Source organism: Amblyomma americanum, chromosome 6, assembly GCF_052857255.1.
Source record: "Amblyomma americanum isolate KBUSLIRL-KWMA chromosome 6, ASM5285725v1, whole genome shotgun sequence".
Taxonomy (NCBI): Eukaryota; Metazoa; Arthropoda; class Arachnida; order Ixodida; family Ixodidae; genus Amblyomma; species Amblyomma americanum.
In genome coordinates, this window is record NC_135502.1 from 98,665,220 (window position 1) to 98,682,503 (window position 17,284).

The 17,284-nt window shown below is 47.4% G+C and overlaps 1 protein-coding gene across 2 annotated transcripts in view; it reads left to right on the top strand.

Annotated features, from left to right (window-relative positions):
- LOC144093913 (cubilin-like) overlaps nucleotides 1-17,284 on the top strand; it is a 161,398-nt gene that overhangs the window by 111,566 nt on the left and 32,548 nt on the right. For both annotated transcript variants that reach the window (XM_077627663.1, XM_077627664.1), the window contains exons 45-49: nucleotides 6,922-7,140; nucleotides 7,868-8,014; nucleotides 9,990-10,156; nucleotides 13,187-13,343; nucleotides 16,446-16,640. In XM_077627663.1, the coding sequence (XP_077483789.1) occupies nucleotides 6,922-7,140; nucleotides 7,868-8,014; nucleotides 9,990-10,156; nucleotides 13,187-13,343; nucleotides 16,446-16,640 (885 nt within the window). The remainder of the gene's footprint in view (nucleotides 1-6,921; nucleotides 7,141-7,867; nucleotides 8,015-9,989; nucleotides 10,157-13,186; nucleotides 13,344-16,445; nucleotides 16,641-17,284) is intronic.

A 17,284-nucleotide genomic window follows, 5' to 3' on the forward strand; every position in this document is an offset into this window, starting at 1 on the left:
CGGAAACGTGGGAGAGTAACAAAAGGGCAGAAATACAACTGAGGATAGCGCAACAAGCTATGGAATGAGAAATGATAGGGGGTAACTTTAAAAGCCAGGAAGAGAGCTGAGTGGATCAGGAAAAAAAAACACCAGTAAATGATATCTTAGCTGAAATCAAGAAAAGAAATTGGCTTAAGCAGGAAATTTATGCGAAATGAAGATAGCTAGACCCAGTCGAACCCTTATTAAATATAATTAATTAAATTAAATATACCAACAGCAATTCTTAGCGGTATAACGGCCGGCAATAATGGCTTCTAAAAGAATTAAGGCCCTCCCTTAGCTTGCTTGCAAATGGATATCACTTTAAGGGGCTTAAAGTTGGCTTTGATCATGTCTGCATGTAATACAATAACTTTAATAAGACACATTTATACCACCCCGCCATCCTCCTGAGCTTTTCCTTGTTAATAAAATGCCGAAATTCAGGAAACCGTCTATTGTATTACTGAGAGCAGCCTGAATGCATCGCATGGCAAGTCATACTTTTCGGCTTGACGTGCCTCGAGCATGTTTGCTTAATCAGCAGTCCCGGTAGCTAGGCGTCGATGAAGAAGTTCAGCCAAGCAGTCCGCGCGCAGTTCCTATATACTGCCCAAGATTCGATCGCTCATCAACGATTTTACAGTGACGCCACGGGTGACCTCATGGTTGTTTGAGAGCACAGGAAATACAAAGTGTTTTTATAGTGGATAAAGAAAAAGTGCCTGAACGCGCATGAAACGCAATGAACCTGATGTACATGGGTTGAGCATCGCCTTTTGAATGCAAATAAAGAACGTGCGAAATTCACTTCAGTGCCCTGAGCAGCTCAGTAAGCGGCTTGTAAGGGTCTGTGTAAGCCCTTGTGCAAACGACCCTGTTAATGGTTCTCTACGCAGCCGTATATGTAATCAAAGCGGCACTGTGACTCCGTAATATACCTTGCATGAGGCCTATAAGGGCGTTTGTAAGCGTAAAATGGCACTTAACCGGGCTAGCTGATGACGTAGACAAAACGACGGGATACATGCGATGATGTATCCTATCTCCTTGTCTGTGTGGTCGGCGTCTCATTGTTCTCCGAGCCACCTTGCAAGCAGCCCTGTAAGTGTACTTTTAATCGCCCCTGAGTGTGGCCCTATAAACGCTTCTGTAAGCGGCTCTGTAAAGGGCCTCAAAAGTGAACCTGTAATCCGCCCTATGCGGGCTTGTTAGCGGTCCTATTTGTGGCCCTGTAATAGGCCCTGCAATGCGCCCAGTTAGCCTTGTTGGAGGTTCTTCAAATTCCTCGCTAGGCGGCCCTGTCAGCACTTGCCTAATCAGCCCTGTAAGTGGCCCTGTAATATTGTCACGTTTGCGTTAAGCGGCCGAGACTCAGAACCAGCGTAGCCCTGGACGAGCGCTTCTCCAACACTTCGTTCTCATCTTCTCGATAGGCGCGTTCATCTGCACAAGCGCTGGCGTCATTAGCCCCCTCCTTCGAAAGCATCGACCCGATGCTGAAAAGAAAGCCGGGGAGTTACGGTGTTCTTGCGTAGTAGGGCTTTAGGCGAACCACGCGGACCACCTCGGCCCGGTGGTGGCGTCGAGATTGTTGAGTCTCATGAGGGGCGACTTCATAATTCAGGCTCCAAGGCGTCGCACAATTCGGTAAGGATCGAAGAAGTGGCGCAAGAGCTTTTCACCCAGTCCGCGTCGTCGGATAAGAGACCAAACCCAGACAAGGTCACCCGGGTGGCATTCCACATGCCACCTTCATAGGTTGTAGCGTTGCGCGTCCTGGCCCTGTTGGTCCTGAATTCGAACCCGTGCAGCTTCAGCGCGTTGTAAGAAAGACGCATCGTCGTCATTCGGATGGTCGTCGACATGAGGCAGCAAGGCATCGAGTGTTGTCGTCGTTATACGTCCTTTAACTAGGCCAAACGGTGTCATGTTGGTCGTTTTCTGCACGGCTGTATTGTATGCGAACGTGACGTATAGGGTAGGACGTCGTCCCAGGTTTTATGTTCCACGTCCACGTACATTGAAAGCATGTCCACAAGCGTCTTGTTTAGACATTCCGTCAGTCCGTTAGTTTGGGGATGATAAGAAGTCGTCCTACGGTGACTGGTGTGGCTAAAAATTAGAATATGGTGCAGCAGCTCAGAGACAAAGGCAGCCCCTCTGTCCGTAATCAAAACTTGTGGTGCACCATGACGTAAGACGATTTGATGAAGAAATAACTGGACGACTTTGATGGCGGTGCTACTTTGAAGAGATACTGTCTCCGCATAACGTGTGAGATAATCAGTGGCTACTATTATCCACCTTTTCCGGAGCCTGATGTAGGAAAGGGCGCGAACAAGTCCATGCCGACTTGTTGAAACGCTAACGAAGGCGGCTCAATGGGCTTGAGGAATCCGACTGGCTTCATGGGCGGGACTTTGCGGTGCTGGCAATCCCGGCAAGTGCGGACGTAATGCGCAACGTCAGGACCCAGGCGAAACCAGTCGTACTTTTCTTGAATCCTAGCTTGTGCTCTAGTAACACCAAGGTGGCCGGATGCTGGTTCGTCATGGCAGGCGTGAAGAATTTCGTCGCATAGATTCACAGGGACGACCAGCAAGTATTGCCTACTGGTGGCGACGAAATTCTTCTTGAAGAGAACACCGTTTCGAATGCAGAGAGACGACAAAGCTCGCCTGAAGGCTTTAGGAACTCTCCTGCTGGCACCTTCAAGATAACGAATGATGTCGCGGAAGTATGGGTCGGCGCGTTGATGCTCGGCGAAATTGTTTGCATGTATTGCATTCAAGAAGCCTTAATCGTCGTCAGCAGCGTCGTCCGAAGCTGCTTGCACGGGAGCACGAAATAAGCAGTCGGCGTCTGCGTGTGTGTGACCGGATTTGTAAATGACGGTGATGTTGAACTCTCGGAGTCGAAGGTTCCATCGTGCGAGGCGCCCGGAGGGCTCCTTGAGGTTGGTAAGCCAGCATAGTGCATAATGATCGGTCACTACTTTGAAAAAGCGGCCATAAAGGTATGGTCTGAACTTCGAAACTGCCGACACGATGGCGAGGCATTCTTTTTCAGAGGCAGAGTTGTTGGCTTCTGTCTTCGATAGTGCGCGGCTCGCATAGGCGATGACACGTGGTTGGTCCCGCCGAACTTGAACTAGGACAGCGCCCAAACCAGCGTTGCTCGCGTCGGTGTGGACCCTTGTGTCTGCAAGTTCATCAAAGTGCGCCAGCACAGGGGGTGACTGCAGGCGACGTTGAAGCTCTTGAAACGCCATCTGCTGTGATGGTTCCCACTTGAACGGTACATGCGCCTTTGTCAGATCAGTAAGGGGTGCGGCAATTTTAGAGTAATTCTCCACGAAGTGGCGGAAATACGCGCATAGTCTGAGGAATCGACGAACTTCCTTCTGATCACGTGGCGGTGGAAAATTAGCAATGGAGGATGTTTTCTCGGGATCTGGAAGGACTTCTTCGTAGCTCCCGACATGGCATAAAAACTTCAACTCTTCATATGCAAAATGGCATTTTTCAGCTTTTAGAGTAAGGCCTGACGACGTTATTGCCTGCAATACGGCCTCGGGGTGACGCAGGGGCTCCTTGAAAGACGGGACAAAAACGATGATGTCGTCCAGGTCGACCAGACAAGTTTTCCACTTCAAATCCGCATGAACGTTATCCATGAGCCTTTGGTATGTCGCGGGTGCCGAACAAAGACCAAATGGCATCACCTGAAACACGTACAGGCCGTCGAGAGTGATGAACGTTGTTTTTTCGTGGTCCCTCTCGTCTACATCAATTTGCCAATATCCAGAATTCAGGTCCATGGAGGACAAATATCTGGTGTTGCATAAGCGATCGAAGGCGTCTTCAATTCTGGGTAGCGGGTACACATCTTTTTTAGTGATGTTGTTTAACCGATGGCAGTCAACACAGAATCGTAAGGTGCCATCGTTCTTCTTCACAAGCACGACAGGTGCCGCCCAGCGGCTCCTAGAAGGTTGAATGACGTTGTCGGCGAGAATTTCTTTCATTTGTGTGCTGATAGACTCACGTTCTTTAGCGGACACTCGATAAAGTGACTGCTGGAGTCGTGGAACATTTTCATCAGTAATTATGCGATGTTTCGCAAGATGCGTCCGCCCGACGCGTGACGACGACGCGAAGGCACCACGGTAGCGATCGAGCAGTTCGCGCACTTTGTCGCGCTGCTCGAGCGGCAGGGTTGGGTTAATGTCGTACTGAACACCAGGAGGTATATCAGGCTCAGTCGTTGAAGCAGTCGTTAAACTGTGCACACACCTAGTTTCACCAAGAGCGTCAATATATGCCAGAGTCGTCCCTTTGTTAAGGTGCTGGTGTTCGTTGGTGAAATTTGTGAGAAGAGCGTTGATCTTGCTATCTTCGAGGAAGACAACCGCACTGGCGACGGAAACTCCTCCGTCCAGAAGCAACAATTGCTTGCTTTCCACGACACCCTCAATTTGCCGTATGTTATTTGAGCCGACGGTTACCATTACACTAGAACGTGGAGGCACGGTCACGTGTTCGTCTAGAATGAGCAGCGCCGCTGTGAGAGCACTATCGACGGATATGGCCTTCTCGGTCGAGAACTTGACGGACTGCGATTGCAGACTAATCACCGCACTCTTTTCAGTCAGAAAGTCCATGCCCAGTATGACGTCCCGGGAACACTCGGCTAGCACTACGAACGTTTCCAGGAATGTTTGGCCTTGCACGGTTACCCGCGACGTGCACGTTCCCGTTGGTGTGATCAAATGGCCCCCTGCAGTACACATCTGTGGGCCGTCCCAAGCGGTTGTGACCATTTTTAGTGCCGCAGCAAATTTTCCACTGAGGACAGAATAATCGGCGTCAGTATCCACCAGCATGGTTACATCGGTGCCGTCGACCGAAATTTCTAAGTTGCTAGCGTCTTATTTTGGGGATGTCGATGCAGTCGGTCTCGGCTGCAATGCGTCGAAGGAGTCCGGCATCGTGGAAAGGCGTCATGGCCACGGAGGGGTACGTGAGGACATCGGCTTGCTTTGAGGCACTTTGTCTGATGAGTCGTCGGTACGGCTAGGGAATTCAGCATTGTGAGCGAACTGTCTTGCGGCGATGGAGGATCTTGCACATTTTGTCAATGAGCAGCCGCACCTCCAAAGGCTCCTGTATCTAGTTTTCCCCACGGGGACTCCGAGACTGGTCTCGTCCTGGGGAACTGTAGCGACGCGGAGATGGTGATCGAGATAAGCGGCTCTGTGCTGAGTCCGCTTGCGAGATGTAGTCCTCGATTTCCTGCGGTCATTCTCCACACCTCGAACGGAGACAGCCGAAGGGGAATCCTCGAAGGCCAATCACCTTGTATGGGCAGCGCCGCCAAACATGTCCAGCCTCACCGCAATGGTTGCCCAGCGGCTGATTGTCTGGCACTCTCCAGATGTCCGTTCTGCGTCGTCCTAAGTGCTGTGGAGAATTCGGCTGGGGAGGTTGACTCCGTATAGCGGCGGAGGCAGGTGCGTCATAACGTGGGTTCGGCTCGGACGAAATGAAACGATGTGTGACGGCGGCGTAGCTGAGATCAGGGTGCTGCGGCTGCACAGGGCCTGGGAGAGGTATTGGTGTGCTCGTACTTAAAGCTTGTTGCACCTCCTCGCGAACAACATCAGCAAGTGTGGCAACCTCAGGCTGTACCTTAGCCGGAAAGAGCTTCGCCAGTTCTTCGCGCACAATGGATCGAATTATCTCACTTAGAGATTCTGCCGAGTTCGTCGTGGCTCCCTCCACAGTGGCCGTGTGCATCGAGGCTGTTGTGCGGTCGTACTGTCGGGCCCTCATGTCAAGAGGCTTTTCGATGGAGCTCGCCTCCTTTACGAAGTCAGTTACAGTCACTGCAAGACTTCGGGCCAGGCCAGCGAATAGCTGCTCCTTAACTCCTTTCATCAGGAAGCTTACCTTCCTCTCCTGCGACATGCTTGGGTCCGCACGTCGGAAGAGTCCCTTCATTTCTTCGACGTACAGCATCACACTCTCGTTGGGGAGTTGATGTCGGGCCCGCAAAAGCACGTCAGCCTTCTCCTTGCGTAACGTGCTGTCCTTGTAAACTTGGAGCAACTCTGTTTTGAACGTATCCCAAGTTCACACGCCAGATTCATTGTTGATAAACCAGGTCCTCGCGTAGTCTTCGAGGGCGAAATAAACATGCCGCATCTTGCAGTCAGCGCCCCAGCCATTGTAGATGGCCACCCGGTCGTACCGGTCCAGCCAGTCTGACGTCCTCGTGGGGTTGGCCGTGGAGATGCGCTGGCTCTCGCTGGTGGTGGAACAGTACCGGCGGAACTGTGGCTGGAGGATTCATCGTAGGAGCCCTTCCGGGTGGATTAGAAGCAGGGAGTAATCCAAATTCGAGAGGTAGGCCTTACAATCGGCGACTGCCCTGGTTGACTGGCGTGTCTGCCTTAGGTATTTGTCCGGGGCTTGAACTGCGGCTTGAATGGAGCGTATGGTGCATTAACGACGTACCCTGCACTTGCACCAGATGTCACGTTGGCGTTAAGCGGCCGAGAGTCACGTTGGCGTTAATTGGCCGAGAGTCAGCAGCGGTGTAGCCCTGGACGAGCGCTTCTACAACAATATGTCATACAAGCTGCCTGCCCTACTGGCGCTTGTTTAAACGACCCTGTAATCGGCCCTTCAAGCAACCATATATAAGTGCTTCTGTGAGCAACCCTATTAGTGGCTGTATTAGCGCATCTGTAAGCAGCCCTGTGAACTGCGCTACAAACTGTTATGGCCCGAGTCTTTGGAGCCTTCTCATCTCTCTGCTTTTTTGCTTCACGAAACTTCTGCAAGCTTCTCGAAAAACAGTGATGAGATTGTGTGTATTGCTCTCGTGCAGCCGAGTGTGGCGGCACTTTGTGGCCGTCTAGCGAACGCAGCCGCAACCTGGAGGAACTGCGCGAGAAGCTCATCGAGGGCTCGTACTTCGACTGCGCCTGGCAGCTGCGCGCCAGAGACCAGACGCTGGTGTCACTGTCCGTGCGCGGCCTCACCCTGAGCGAGAGCCCCGACTGCTCGGGATCCGACTTCCTTGAAGTCCGCGACGGTAACCGCACCGGTGAGTTTCACTCTCTTCCCTGGCAACACCTGCTTCCTCAAAGATGGCAAACTAAGCAGTGTAGGCTTGATACTATGACCAAAAAATCCTTTCGATGTTGGCTCACTTACTCTCCTTTCTGTAACTATGTGCTCTAAATCGTCATCATCATCAGCCTGACTACGCCCACTGCTGAGCAAAGACCTCTCCCATATCACTCCCGATAACCATGTCCTGCGGGCACTTCACCCCGCAAACTTCCCAATCTCATTCATCCACCTAACTTTCTTCCGCCCCCTGCTATGCTTGCCTACATCATATACTTCCTTTTTAGCTTATTCTCAATGACAGACTCGTTGAAAAAAATTACTTTTGACCTTTATTTTTCGAAACAACACACAAAACATAATTAGAAGAAAACGTGTAGAAAATGGATACGGCACAAAGCGCAAACGGAATATTAATGCAGACGGCACAGTATATCTCTTAAAGACGCTGCTGACTTTCCGGTTGAAATTGTAGTGTTAATCAGCTCTTCAGCAGCGTTTAAATTGCGTACAAATATGGACTTCATGAACTTCCCTCTTATACCTGTTTACACAAGTGTGCTTCTTGCCACTGCATTATTGTTTTCTTTTACAGCCAAGACAACCGAGTTAACATTATGCTTATACCGTATGAAATTTGGTTAGCGTTAAGACTAGTTCGAATGTTGAAGCCCATAACTCCTCAACCAATTCCTGCGCAGGCCAACTACTGGCACAGATTTGTGGTGCGAACTCTTCGCTGGACGTGCAGTCTTCGGAGAACTCCATGTTCCTGCGGGTCAAGCTGAGCTCGGGAACACGGCACAACCCGCGTTCTTTGGTTCTGCGGTGGCACTCCGAATTCAGCCGTGAGTTCAATATCCTTCTCGTAATGCCACCAGCGAGTGCATAACCCGACAATATACCAAGAAGGCATAGTAAGGTTGTCTTCAGTGATTTGGATCGAGATTTCAAATATTCTGCGAGAATTGAACTGTAGCTGTGTTCTTCGCTGCCGCGCACTGCCCGAGTTGTGTTTTGTTTTGTTTCCTTATGCACTAATGCATTAGTTACGGGTTAATTGTATATGACTTCAAGAGCCGGAAATATGAAAAAACTTTATTATTTTTTGTTATTTGCCATTGTGCAATATGATCCTGAGAATATATAGTCGCGTCAGCCAATTCGGCCGATGGCTCTGTTGAAAAGAGCAGTGCTGAAGACGGCGGAGCTGCGAGAGCTTTTCTCAAGCTCTCAACGAAGCACGAGAAGAGAAGCGCCGCACGTGCACAAGGTGGCGGAGTCTGACGTGCGTCACGGTGTCTACGGCGGCACCTGCTTGCGCGCACCGTGGAAGAGATCGTAAAGCGATCTGCTTAAACAAGGCGCTCATGGGGCAGTTTATTTGAGCGTTTTTTTATTGTTTCAATGGTAACTGCTATAGAACTCTTACTGCGAGATGTCTCTTTTATACTTGGGTTATTACTAGGGGGACAAAATTAAATTTGTGCTCTGCTGAAGGCAAAACTGTCAAGCCAAGTAATATGCAAAGGGCATTTGTGCGCCATAACATACGTCCTGTCTGCATTCTTAAATATAGCTTCGCAAGCTTCTAGCAATAACGTTACAGTGTTTAGCTCCATCCTGGTATGACGGCATGCAGTGCATCAATCTTTCCGGACTCTGCTACCGTGTGACTCGTTAAATATGGGAAAAACACTGCTTTTCGTTTCTACCCTATATCACTCTTTTTTTCTCTTGTTTATCAAAGTAGCATGCTATTTTTTATTTTATCACTGCATGAACCGGTTTGTTTTAGACTCGTCCTCAAGACCTGAGTTCGAAGCCTCGGGAGAAAACAAATCTAACCTTAGGGGCAAAAAAGCTATTCGGTGGAGGTTCAGGCTATGTCATGCATAGCAAAGGTGACGCCCATTGTGCTCCACAAGCGATTACTGCCTCTATCCGAGCTTTCCTGCGCCACAGAAAGAAATAGCGGACGCCCAGGCACTGCCCAGCCTTGTTTGGCGATAGCACAAGGGTCTCGCCATGCTCGCCGAGCATGACCGAGCGCAACCACATGTGCTCCAAGCACAAATCGAAATTGATTGGTCGTGATGTTACATGTTTAGTCATCGGAATTTAACATGCGCTGCTGGTTTGCGGAGCACCCACAAAGCCTCCTAGGACGCTACCGCACTCTTACGGCGGAACCATAGAGGAAGGTAAAGCTTTCCTTCCTCGATGCGGCGGAACCCTGGCGCAGATGTACGCGTTGCTAAACCAGTGGCACCAGTCAAATAATTACAGCGCACATCATATTGGCCAACGAGCCCCTTTAAGCTATCGCTTTAAAATAAAAAAACTTTCAGAGCACGTTTAATCCCCTAGCGGGCTTGTACGAGACAGGCTCATCATAAGCCGACTGTAATTTCAGGTGCATGACGAGTCCGTCTTGTGTGTTTTCTGGCACTCTGTGTCCCCTTTAAGATCAGTCGGGCTCGTACAAAGCATTTTTTGGTTTGCCGACGAATGGCCGCATGGGTACTAAATTACCATTTTGGTAGCATTTTCGAAAACAAAATTGTATCTACTATGGGGTAAAGCACACTACTAGCTGTTGATTCTCCTTAAGCTCATATAACTGTCCGGGTCCTCCCGCTAAGTCTGTCACCACACAAAACTTTAAAGCTTGGGAAACACATGCACGGTACAATGCTAAACCATGACAGGGATATGATATGACGTTACCCTGTGGTTATTGTGTAAAGTGAATGGTACCATGATACTCCTTTTCCGAAGGCTTCCAATGTTAAGGTAAGTGCAACACGTGCACTCATGCAGACTGCGGCGGAGAACACACGGGAGACCAAGGAACCTTCACGAGCCCTGGATTCCCGAGAGCCCTGGACGAGCGGCGCCACTGCTACTGGACTGTCGCCGCTCCCGATGGGAACAGGGTGTCGCTTACCATCGACGGAAACGTCAACGACTGCACGGCCGTACTGCAGGTTAGACGAGCGGCCGCACCGACAGTCTGTAGTTCTTTTTTTTTTCGTCCTTTGCCTTTCACTTGTAATGCTCTAGAGATAGAGAAAAATAAGTTTATTTACAAAGAAGTGCAAAGCGGTCAGCTCAAGCAATACCTTTCTGATCTGATAGTACGTGTTGCAGAGGGGAATAAGAGAAAAAGAGGGCTACGGAGGGCAATGACGAAGACGGACGGCAGGTGAGAAGGTATGCAAGCACAGCACCAGTGCTCATCATCACCATGTGTTCTAGAGTTGTCGAGCACAATGCGTGCACGCAATGCGCCTGACTCTTCGTAACTACAGCTGGGCTCTTTTCGTGCTCCAGCTATCGATAACTGCCTCCGCGAGAGAAAGGTGCTAATGCTGTGATGCTAGTTTTGCAGTTGTGCCCGCCATAAAGCTTAATGAGGCCGCTTGGGACTCGTCAGTCTGCCTATTAGTCGTTGCTGCCGTTACAACGTTCTGCGGGAAAAAAATCAATGAAACTACATGAAATAATAAATGAATGGCGTGCTTCGGTAGGCCTTGATACCCGGCGATTATTCGACACAAAACATTACTTAGCTCTACATGAAAATTGCGCAAAGTAAAAGCAGGAAAATGTTCAGAGGCCCATGAGCAAAAGACAGTGATTAAATTTGAATTACTTCCAAAGCAAAAGGTGACGCATTAAGTACAGAGTGAACAAAAGCTTGTGCCGAAGCGAACGTTTCGTAAAGCATTCAGCCTGGTACATCATAGAAACGCCGTAACTCCCATCCTCCGGTGATCGGCTGCCAGCAGGGAGCAGCCCCGGTTAATTTCCCTGCTTTCCCTCATTCAACTCCACCTCAGGTCAACAGCACTCATCACCTCTCTGCCAAGATCTCGTCAACTTGCATACCAATATGCAGAAAGCATCCCTATTTCCTCCTCACTTATCTCCTCTTTCCTCTAAGCACCAAGCAATCTGATACATCATCCTGTCCATCCATCCTGATGTGAAGAATACGCTCATGCTCTTACAGCTGAAAATGATAACCGGTCAAGTTATTTCGTTCACGGTGTCGTCGTACGCTTGTTTTGTGTGGGTTTCGGCTACCGCTGGTTTTATAGCGCGTCGCGAGTGACTGTAGCTCACATTTCGAACTCTTGGAGACAAGCCGCGCAAAACCATCTCTAGCCTGGCATGCGAGATGAAAGCAGAAAACTGATTTTAATATGGCCTTCTCAGCGTCTCACGTAAGAGCCGGTACGTCTACGCCGAGTATGTTTCCTTTGCTTATTATGCATTTTTTCATTCACTAGAGTGGACTAAAATAAGCTAAATTGTATAAATAATGACTTCTTTTGACAGAAATTGGTCTAAAGAAGTCGAGAATTATTTTATTTTTTAAAATGAGGCAAATCCAGAATACTAAACTAGATCAAATTGGAGAGCAAAGGCAAGGAAATTCGTGACATCTTTCCTCTGGAAAAACTATTATTACTCTTAGGACCCCGTGACGCCTACAAAACCTGAGCGCAAATAACATTTAAAATTGCAAATGAGACAGATACACTCCTCAGAGCCTTCTTTATCTTCTTGAGCCTCACACCTTGGACTGTTTCGAGAGCGGTATCATTTATTCTTCCCCCACCGACTGCCTGGGATGTGATAAGGTAGGCTAAAGATGTGAACCTAGAAAACGACAGTAAGTGAAGGATAACCCAGTCGCCGATGAGACAAGAGTGTGCTTGTCTTAGATGCAGCTTTAAAGTTTTTAGCTGGGCTAGCTGGTGTTTGCTTCCTTAATTAATATTGCTAACGAAATGGGAAACCCAAACATAAAACGACAGGACTAGCGGTCCTCCTGTCGTTTGGTGTGCTCTCTGCATCAAACATTTCGCTACAAATCATTGATTTAGGATGGTACAGTGAAGTAAAATATGTTCTAGATATCATACATTCCAGCTAGATTACTTTCCCGCTGCAGAAGTGGGGACAGAAGAAAAGAAGGTTGTCACGTCAGCGCTTGTGGCAGAGGCTTGCTATTCACATTTACTTGATTCATTTGGTGAAGTATTGCAGTGCCCCTGATTGCACACAATGAATGTTCTAAATGCTTTTCGTCCCATTCTATAGAATGATCGTCTTTAAGCAATATTTTTATAAACAGAGCAGGAATTCTTACTATAGAAATAAATTTTTTTTGCTACAAAACTGGCTCAGATTTCGAGTTTCGAAATTGAAAAGAGCCGAATCCGAGGTTTTCACAGTTATATAGACCAAATTTTCTGCACAATTTTTCAGGACACGGTCGTGTAGACCTTCTCTAACATATTTCTGGATCATATCATACAACAGCTTGGACAACGTTATGTTTTAAGCGGATAAGAAACTTTCACGTTTTTTTTTTCAGTTCCCGTAGGTGCGTTGACTAATTTTGGAAAAAAAAACTCAAGTATTCCTGAGACCCTGAAAATAGTGCATAATCACGATGCGACACATTAAGAACCCAAGAGAATTTGTTGGATTTATCATTTAGGAGGACATGATTTTTTTCGTGTGCAATATAGGCATAAACTTACTAATTCCGAGAATTTTGCTTCCACTAGATAAGAATCGGGAGCTGAAATTACTAAGGTACACTTATTTTAACTCACTCGTAGATAGATCTATTGAACAGACAAGAGAAAAGAAAAGAGTGGCTCGTTATGATGTACCTGATGGAGGCCAGCTTTCACCAAAACAAAGGAGCATAGGGGATGACTTTTTAAAATTTTGTTGCTAGAGCACTGGACGCAAAATTCGCATGTTGTGCGTTCGAATCCCATCGGCTCCATGTGGTTGTTTTTCTTCTCCTTTATAATCAAATATCTCTGAAAAATATTTGTGTGAGAATTATTCTCCAGTGATGAATACGACAAATTATTTTAAAAAACACAATCCCTATGCAGCTTGGTTTCTTTCGGTGACTGTTGGCTTTTGTATATCACTGGGCTCCCACATGTCACGTTCACACATGTCCTGGTTGATGCGGGGTGCAGGTGATGGAGCGCTTCTACCGCCAGCACATGGAGTGTGGCCGAGCACTGCCCATAACGTACGAGTCGTTCCAGAGCCGCATCGTGCTGTCATACACCTTCCAGAGGCTCGCCGGCGGACAGGGAATTCGCGTCACCTTTGACACGACCAAGGAGCTGCGTAAGTTTTCCGTTCACACTACCTTACCGCACTCAGCCCGTCAATGAATGAATTTCTAATAGCAAATTAGCGAGATTGTAACGTGTGAATTGTATTCGTTATCAATATTCCAGACATGCATGGGGTATTCTGCTTTAAACAAGAAAATTCTCTGTGCACTGAATCTAAGCAGGTTTCTTCACATCTACATGAATCTTAGCAAAGTGGAGCTTTGGGTTACTTGGCGTTTCACTTTAAAAGACAGAGCGCGTAACCACAGGATAAAGAAAGAAAGAAAGAAAGGAAGAAAGGAAGAAGGCAAAAACTGATCTGCATTTTCGAACAATGATGAGGCTGGAGCACAGTGCGCTAAGTATCTGTAAAACGCCGATATTGAGCCTTATCAGTTGCTCCGTAAGCAGAGCTGATTGTTTCTCAGCGACAACTGATGTTTGAACAGCCATGTCTCTTTGTTGTTTCAAAGGCGACTGATTCTTTGCACAAAGTAGTTGAAAAATTTAGTGGTTTTCACTATTTCAATGGTGAATAGATGTGTGTTTTAATGAACGTGAAAAGAGAAGTAGTGAGGGTTACATATCGAACTCAAGATGCAAGGGCAGGAGCACTCAAGAGCACTATGTCTCGTGCTGCTCTAATGTGTGAAAAAATAAATATGCGGGTTACATACTGAAATGATGATGCAAGGGTAGGAGCACTATGTCTCGTGCTGTGTGAAAAAATAAATATCCGGGTTACATACTGAAATGATGATGCAAGGGCAGGAGCACTGTGTCTCGTGCTGTGTGAAAAAATAAATATCCGGGTTACATACTGAAATGATGATGCAAGGGCAGGAGCACTATGTCTCGTGCTGCTCTAATGTGTGAAAAAATAAATATCCGGGTTACATACTGAAATGATGATGCAAGGACAGGAGCACTGTCTCGTGCTGCTCTAATGTGGGAAAATTGAATAGCCGGGGTTACATACTGAAATGGTGATGCAAGGGCAGGAGCACTATGTCTCGTGGTGCTCTGATGTGTGAAAAATAAACATCCGGGTTACATACTGAAATGATGATGCAAGGGCAGGAGCACTATGTCTCGTGCTGCTCTAATGTGCGAAAAAATAAATAGCCAGGGTTACATACTGAAATGATGATGCAAGGACAGGAGTACTATGTCTCGTGCTGCTCTAATGTGTGAAAAAATAAATATGCGGGTTACATACTCAAATGATGATGCAAGGGTAGGAGCACTATGTCTCGTGCTGCTCTAATGTGGGAGAAAATAAATAGCCAGGGTCACATAATGAAATGATGATTCAAGAGCAGGAGCACTATGTCTCGAGCTGCTCTAATGTGTGAAAATTGAATAGCCAGGGTTACATACTGAAATGGTGATGCAAGGCCAGGAGCACTATGTCTCGTGCTGCTCTAATGTGTGAAAAAATAAATAGCCAGGGTTACATACTGAAATGATGATGCAAGGGCAGGAGCACTATGCCTCGTGCTGTGTGAAAAAATAAATATCCGGGTTACATACTGAAATGATGATGCAAGGGCAGGACCACTATGTCTCGTGCTGCTCTGATGTGTGAAAAATAAATATCCGGGTTACATACTGAAATGATGATGCAATGGCAGGAGCACTATGTCTCGTGCTGCTCTAATGTGCGAAAAAATAAATAGCCAGGGTTACATACTGAAATGATGATGCAAGGACAGGAGTACTATGTCTCGTGCTGCTCTAATGTGTGAGAAAAATAAATATGCGGGTTACATACTCAAATGATGATGCAAGGGTAGGAGCACTATGTCTCGTGCTGCTCTAATGTGGGAGAAAATAAATAGCCAGGGTCACATACTGAAATGATGATTCAAGAGCAGGAGCACTATGTCTCGTGCTGCTCTAATGTGTGAAAATTGAATAGCCAGGGTTACATACTGAAATGGGGATGCAAGGGCAGGAGCACTATGTCTCGTGCTGCTCTAATGTGTGAAAAAATAAATAGCCAGGGTTACATACTGAAATGATGATGCAAGGGCAGGAGCACTATGTCTCGTGCTGTGTGAAAAAATAAATATCCGGGTTACATACTGAAATGATGATGCAAGGGCAGGAGCACTATGTCTCGTGCTGCTCTAATGTGTGAAAAAATAAATATCCGGGTTACATACTGAAATGATGATGCAAGGACAGGAGCACTGTCTCGTGCTGCTCTAATGTGGGAAAAAATAAATAGCCAGGGTTACATACTGAAGTGATGATGCAAGAGCAGGAGCACTATGTCTCGTGCTGCTCTAATGTGGGGAAATTGAATAGCCGGGGTTACATACTGAAATGGTGATGCAAGGGCAGGAGCACTATGTCTCGTGGTGCTCTGATGTGTGAAAAATAAATATCCGGGTTACATACTGAAATGATGATGCAAGGGCAGGAGCACTATGTCTCGTGCTGCTCTAATGTGCGAAAAAATAAATAGCCAGGGTTACATACTGAAATGATGATTCAAGGGCAGGTGCACTATGTCTCGTGCTGCTCTAATGTGCGAAAAAATTAATAGCCAGGGTTACATACTGAAATGATGATGCAAGGGCAGGCGCACTATGTCTCGTGCTGGTGTAATGTCCAACCATCAGAGAGAGGCTGCAAGTTCACGGCGACACCTTCAGGTGTAGAGAAACAGCGAATACTTTTCGTCGTAGCAAAGTATTCCATGTGAGCACTACGTGCCAGCATGTAATCGGTCGGGGCTCCCGTTGTCGCCAGGCTGGAAAAACTGAAGGTTCTGTCGAAAGTGCCAATGATCGCTTCTTTTTTTCCGCTTAAGGCTCTCTGTTTAAGCGCCGGAACCTGCACCGGAACTCTGTGTTCAAGAGCGCAGAGCTTAGATGCTTGCTTATGAGAGAGCGGCAACAATTTATATGAGAACTTTTCTTCATTCGAACTCAGTTAATTCCAACATGCAGTTTATTTGAACGGAAGCTTACAACCAATCAGGCATCAACCACCTTAACAAGCTTCCTTTCAATTGCGCCTCCACGTAATCGGAAGCACATTAACGCTTCCCCGTGTTCTCGCCAGTTGATCGCCTTCAGAGATTTTGTGCTCGGTGACGCAGCGTGCTGGCACAAGCTCAGCGAACCGAGCGGCACGCTGGAGGCGCCCGCCGAGGCGCTGACGGCGGGCAGTCACTACGGCTGCGAGTGGTCGCTGTCCCTGACGCCGAACCAGACGTTCGCCGTCACCCTGGACCGAGTCAACGTCACCGCGACGGACAACGCCCACTGCGGGGCCGAATTCATCCACGTCTCCCGTGAGTGTCACTCCCCTACCATATTTTTCCTCGATTTTTCATTACGTATTCTGATGGCTAGGATATTGCAAGGCTTTATATTGTGTTCTAAGAAAAAGAGCACTCGTACACAGTGACGAGAACAAGGGAGACGCACAACAGCGCTGTCCCGTCCTCTTTGTTCTCATCTATTGTCTGCAAGTGCTGTTTTTCTAAGAACGTACCTCTACCAACTCGCCCAGCAGCACACTTTGCTCTATATTGTGCCTTTTACCTTTGTCTATACATCAGTGGCCTGTCCAGTGTACTCTTACATCCTCACAGTGCATTTTATATGCGAATAGCACCAAATTGTTTTCATCAGACATACCTCGAAGTTACTTATTTCTACCTCATCATTATTGTCATTATTCATCAAACCGCTTCTGAAGCGCATTTCATGAATTTTTACGACTACTCAGTGGTTTGCGCTCATTTCAAGTGAAATACCTCTTGAAGGTCATCACGAGTCTGCAAATAAATTCTTTTCATATCTGGGCATAACATCACATCTGCATTATATCACCTCATGTCATCTTTCCGTGACATGATCATTCATTCAAAATCAAACGCATACAGTGTCGTTCAGTGTCTTATGCCAACTCGCTCATTCCTCGTATAATTGT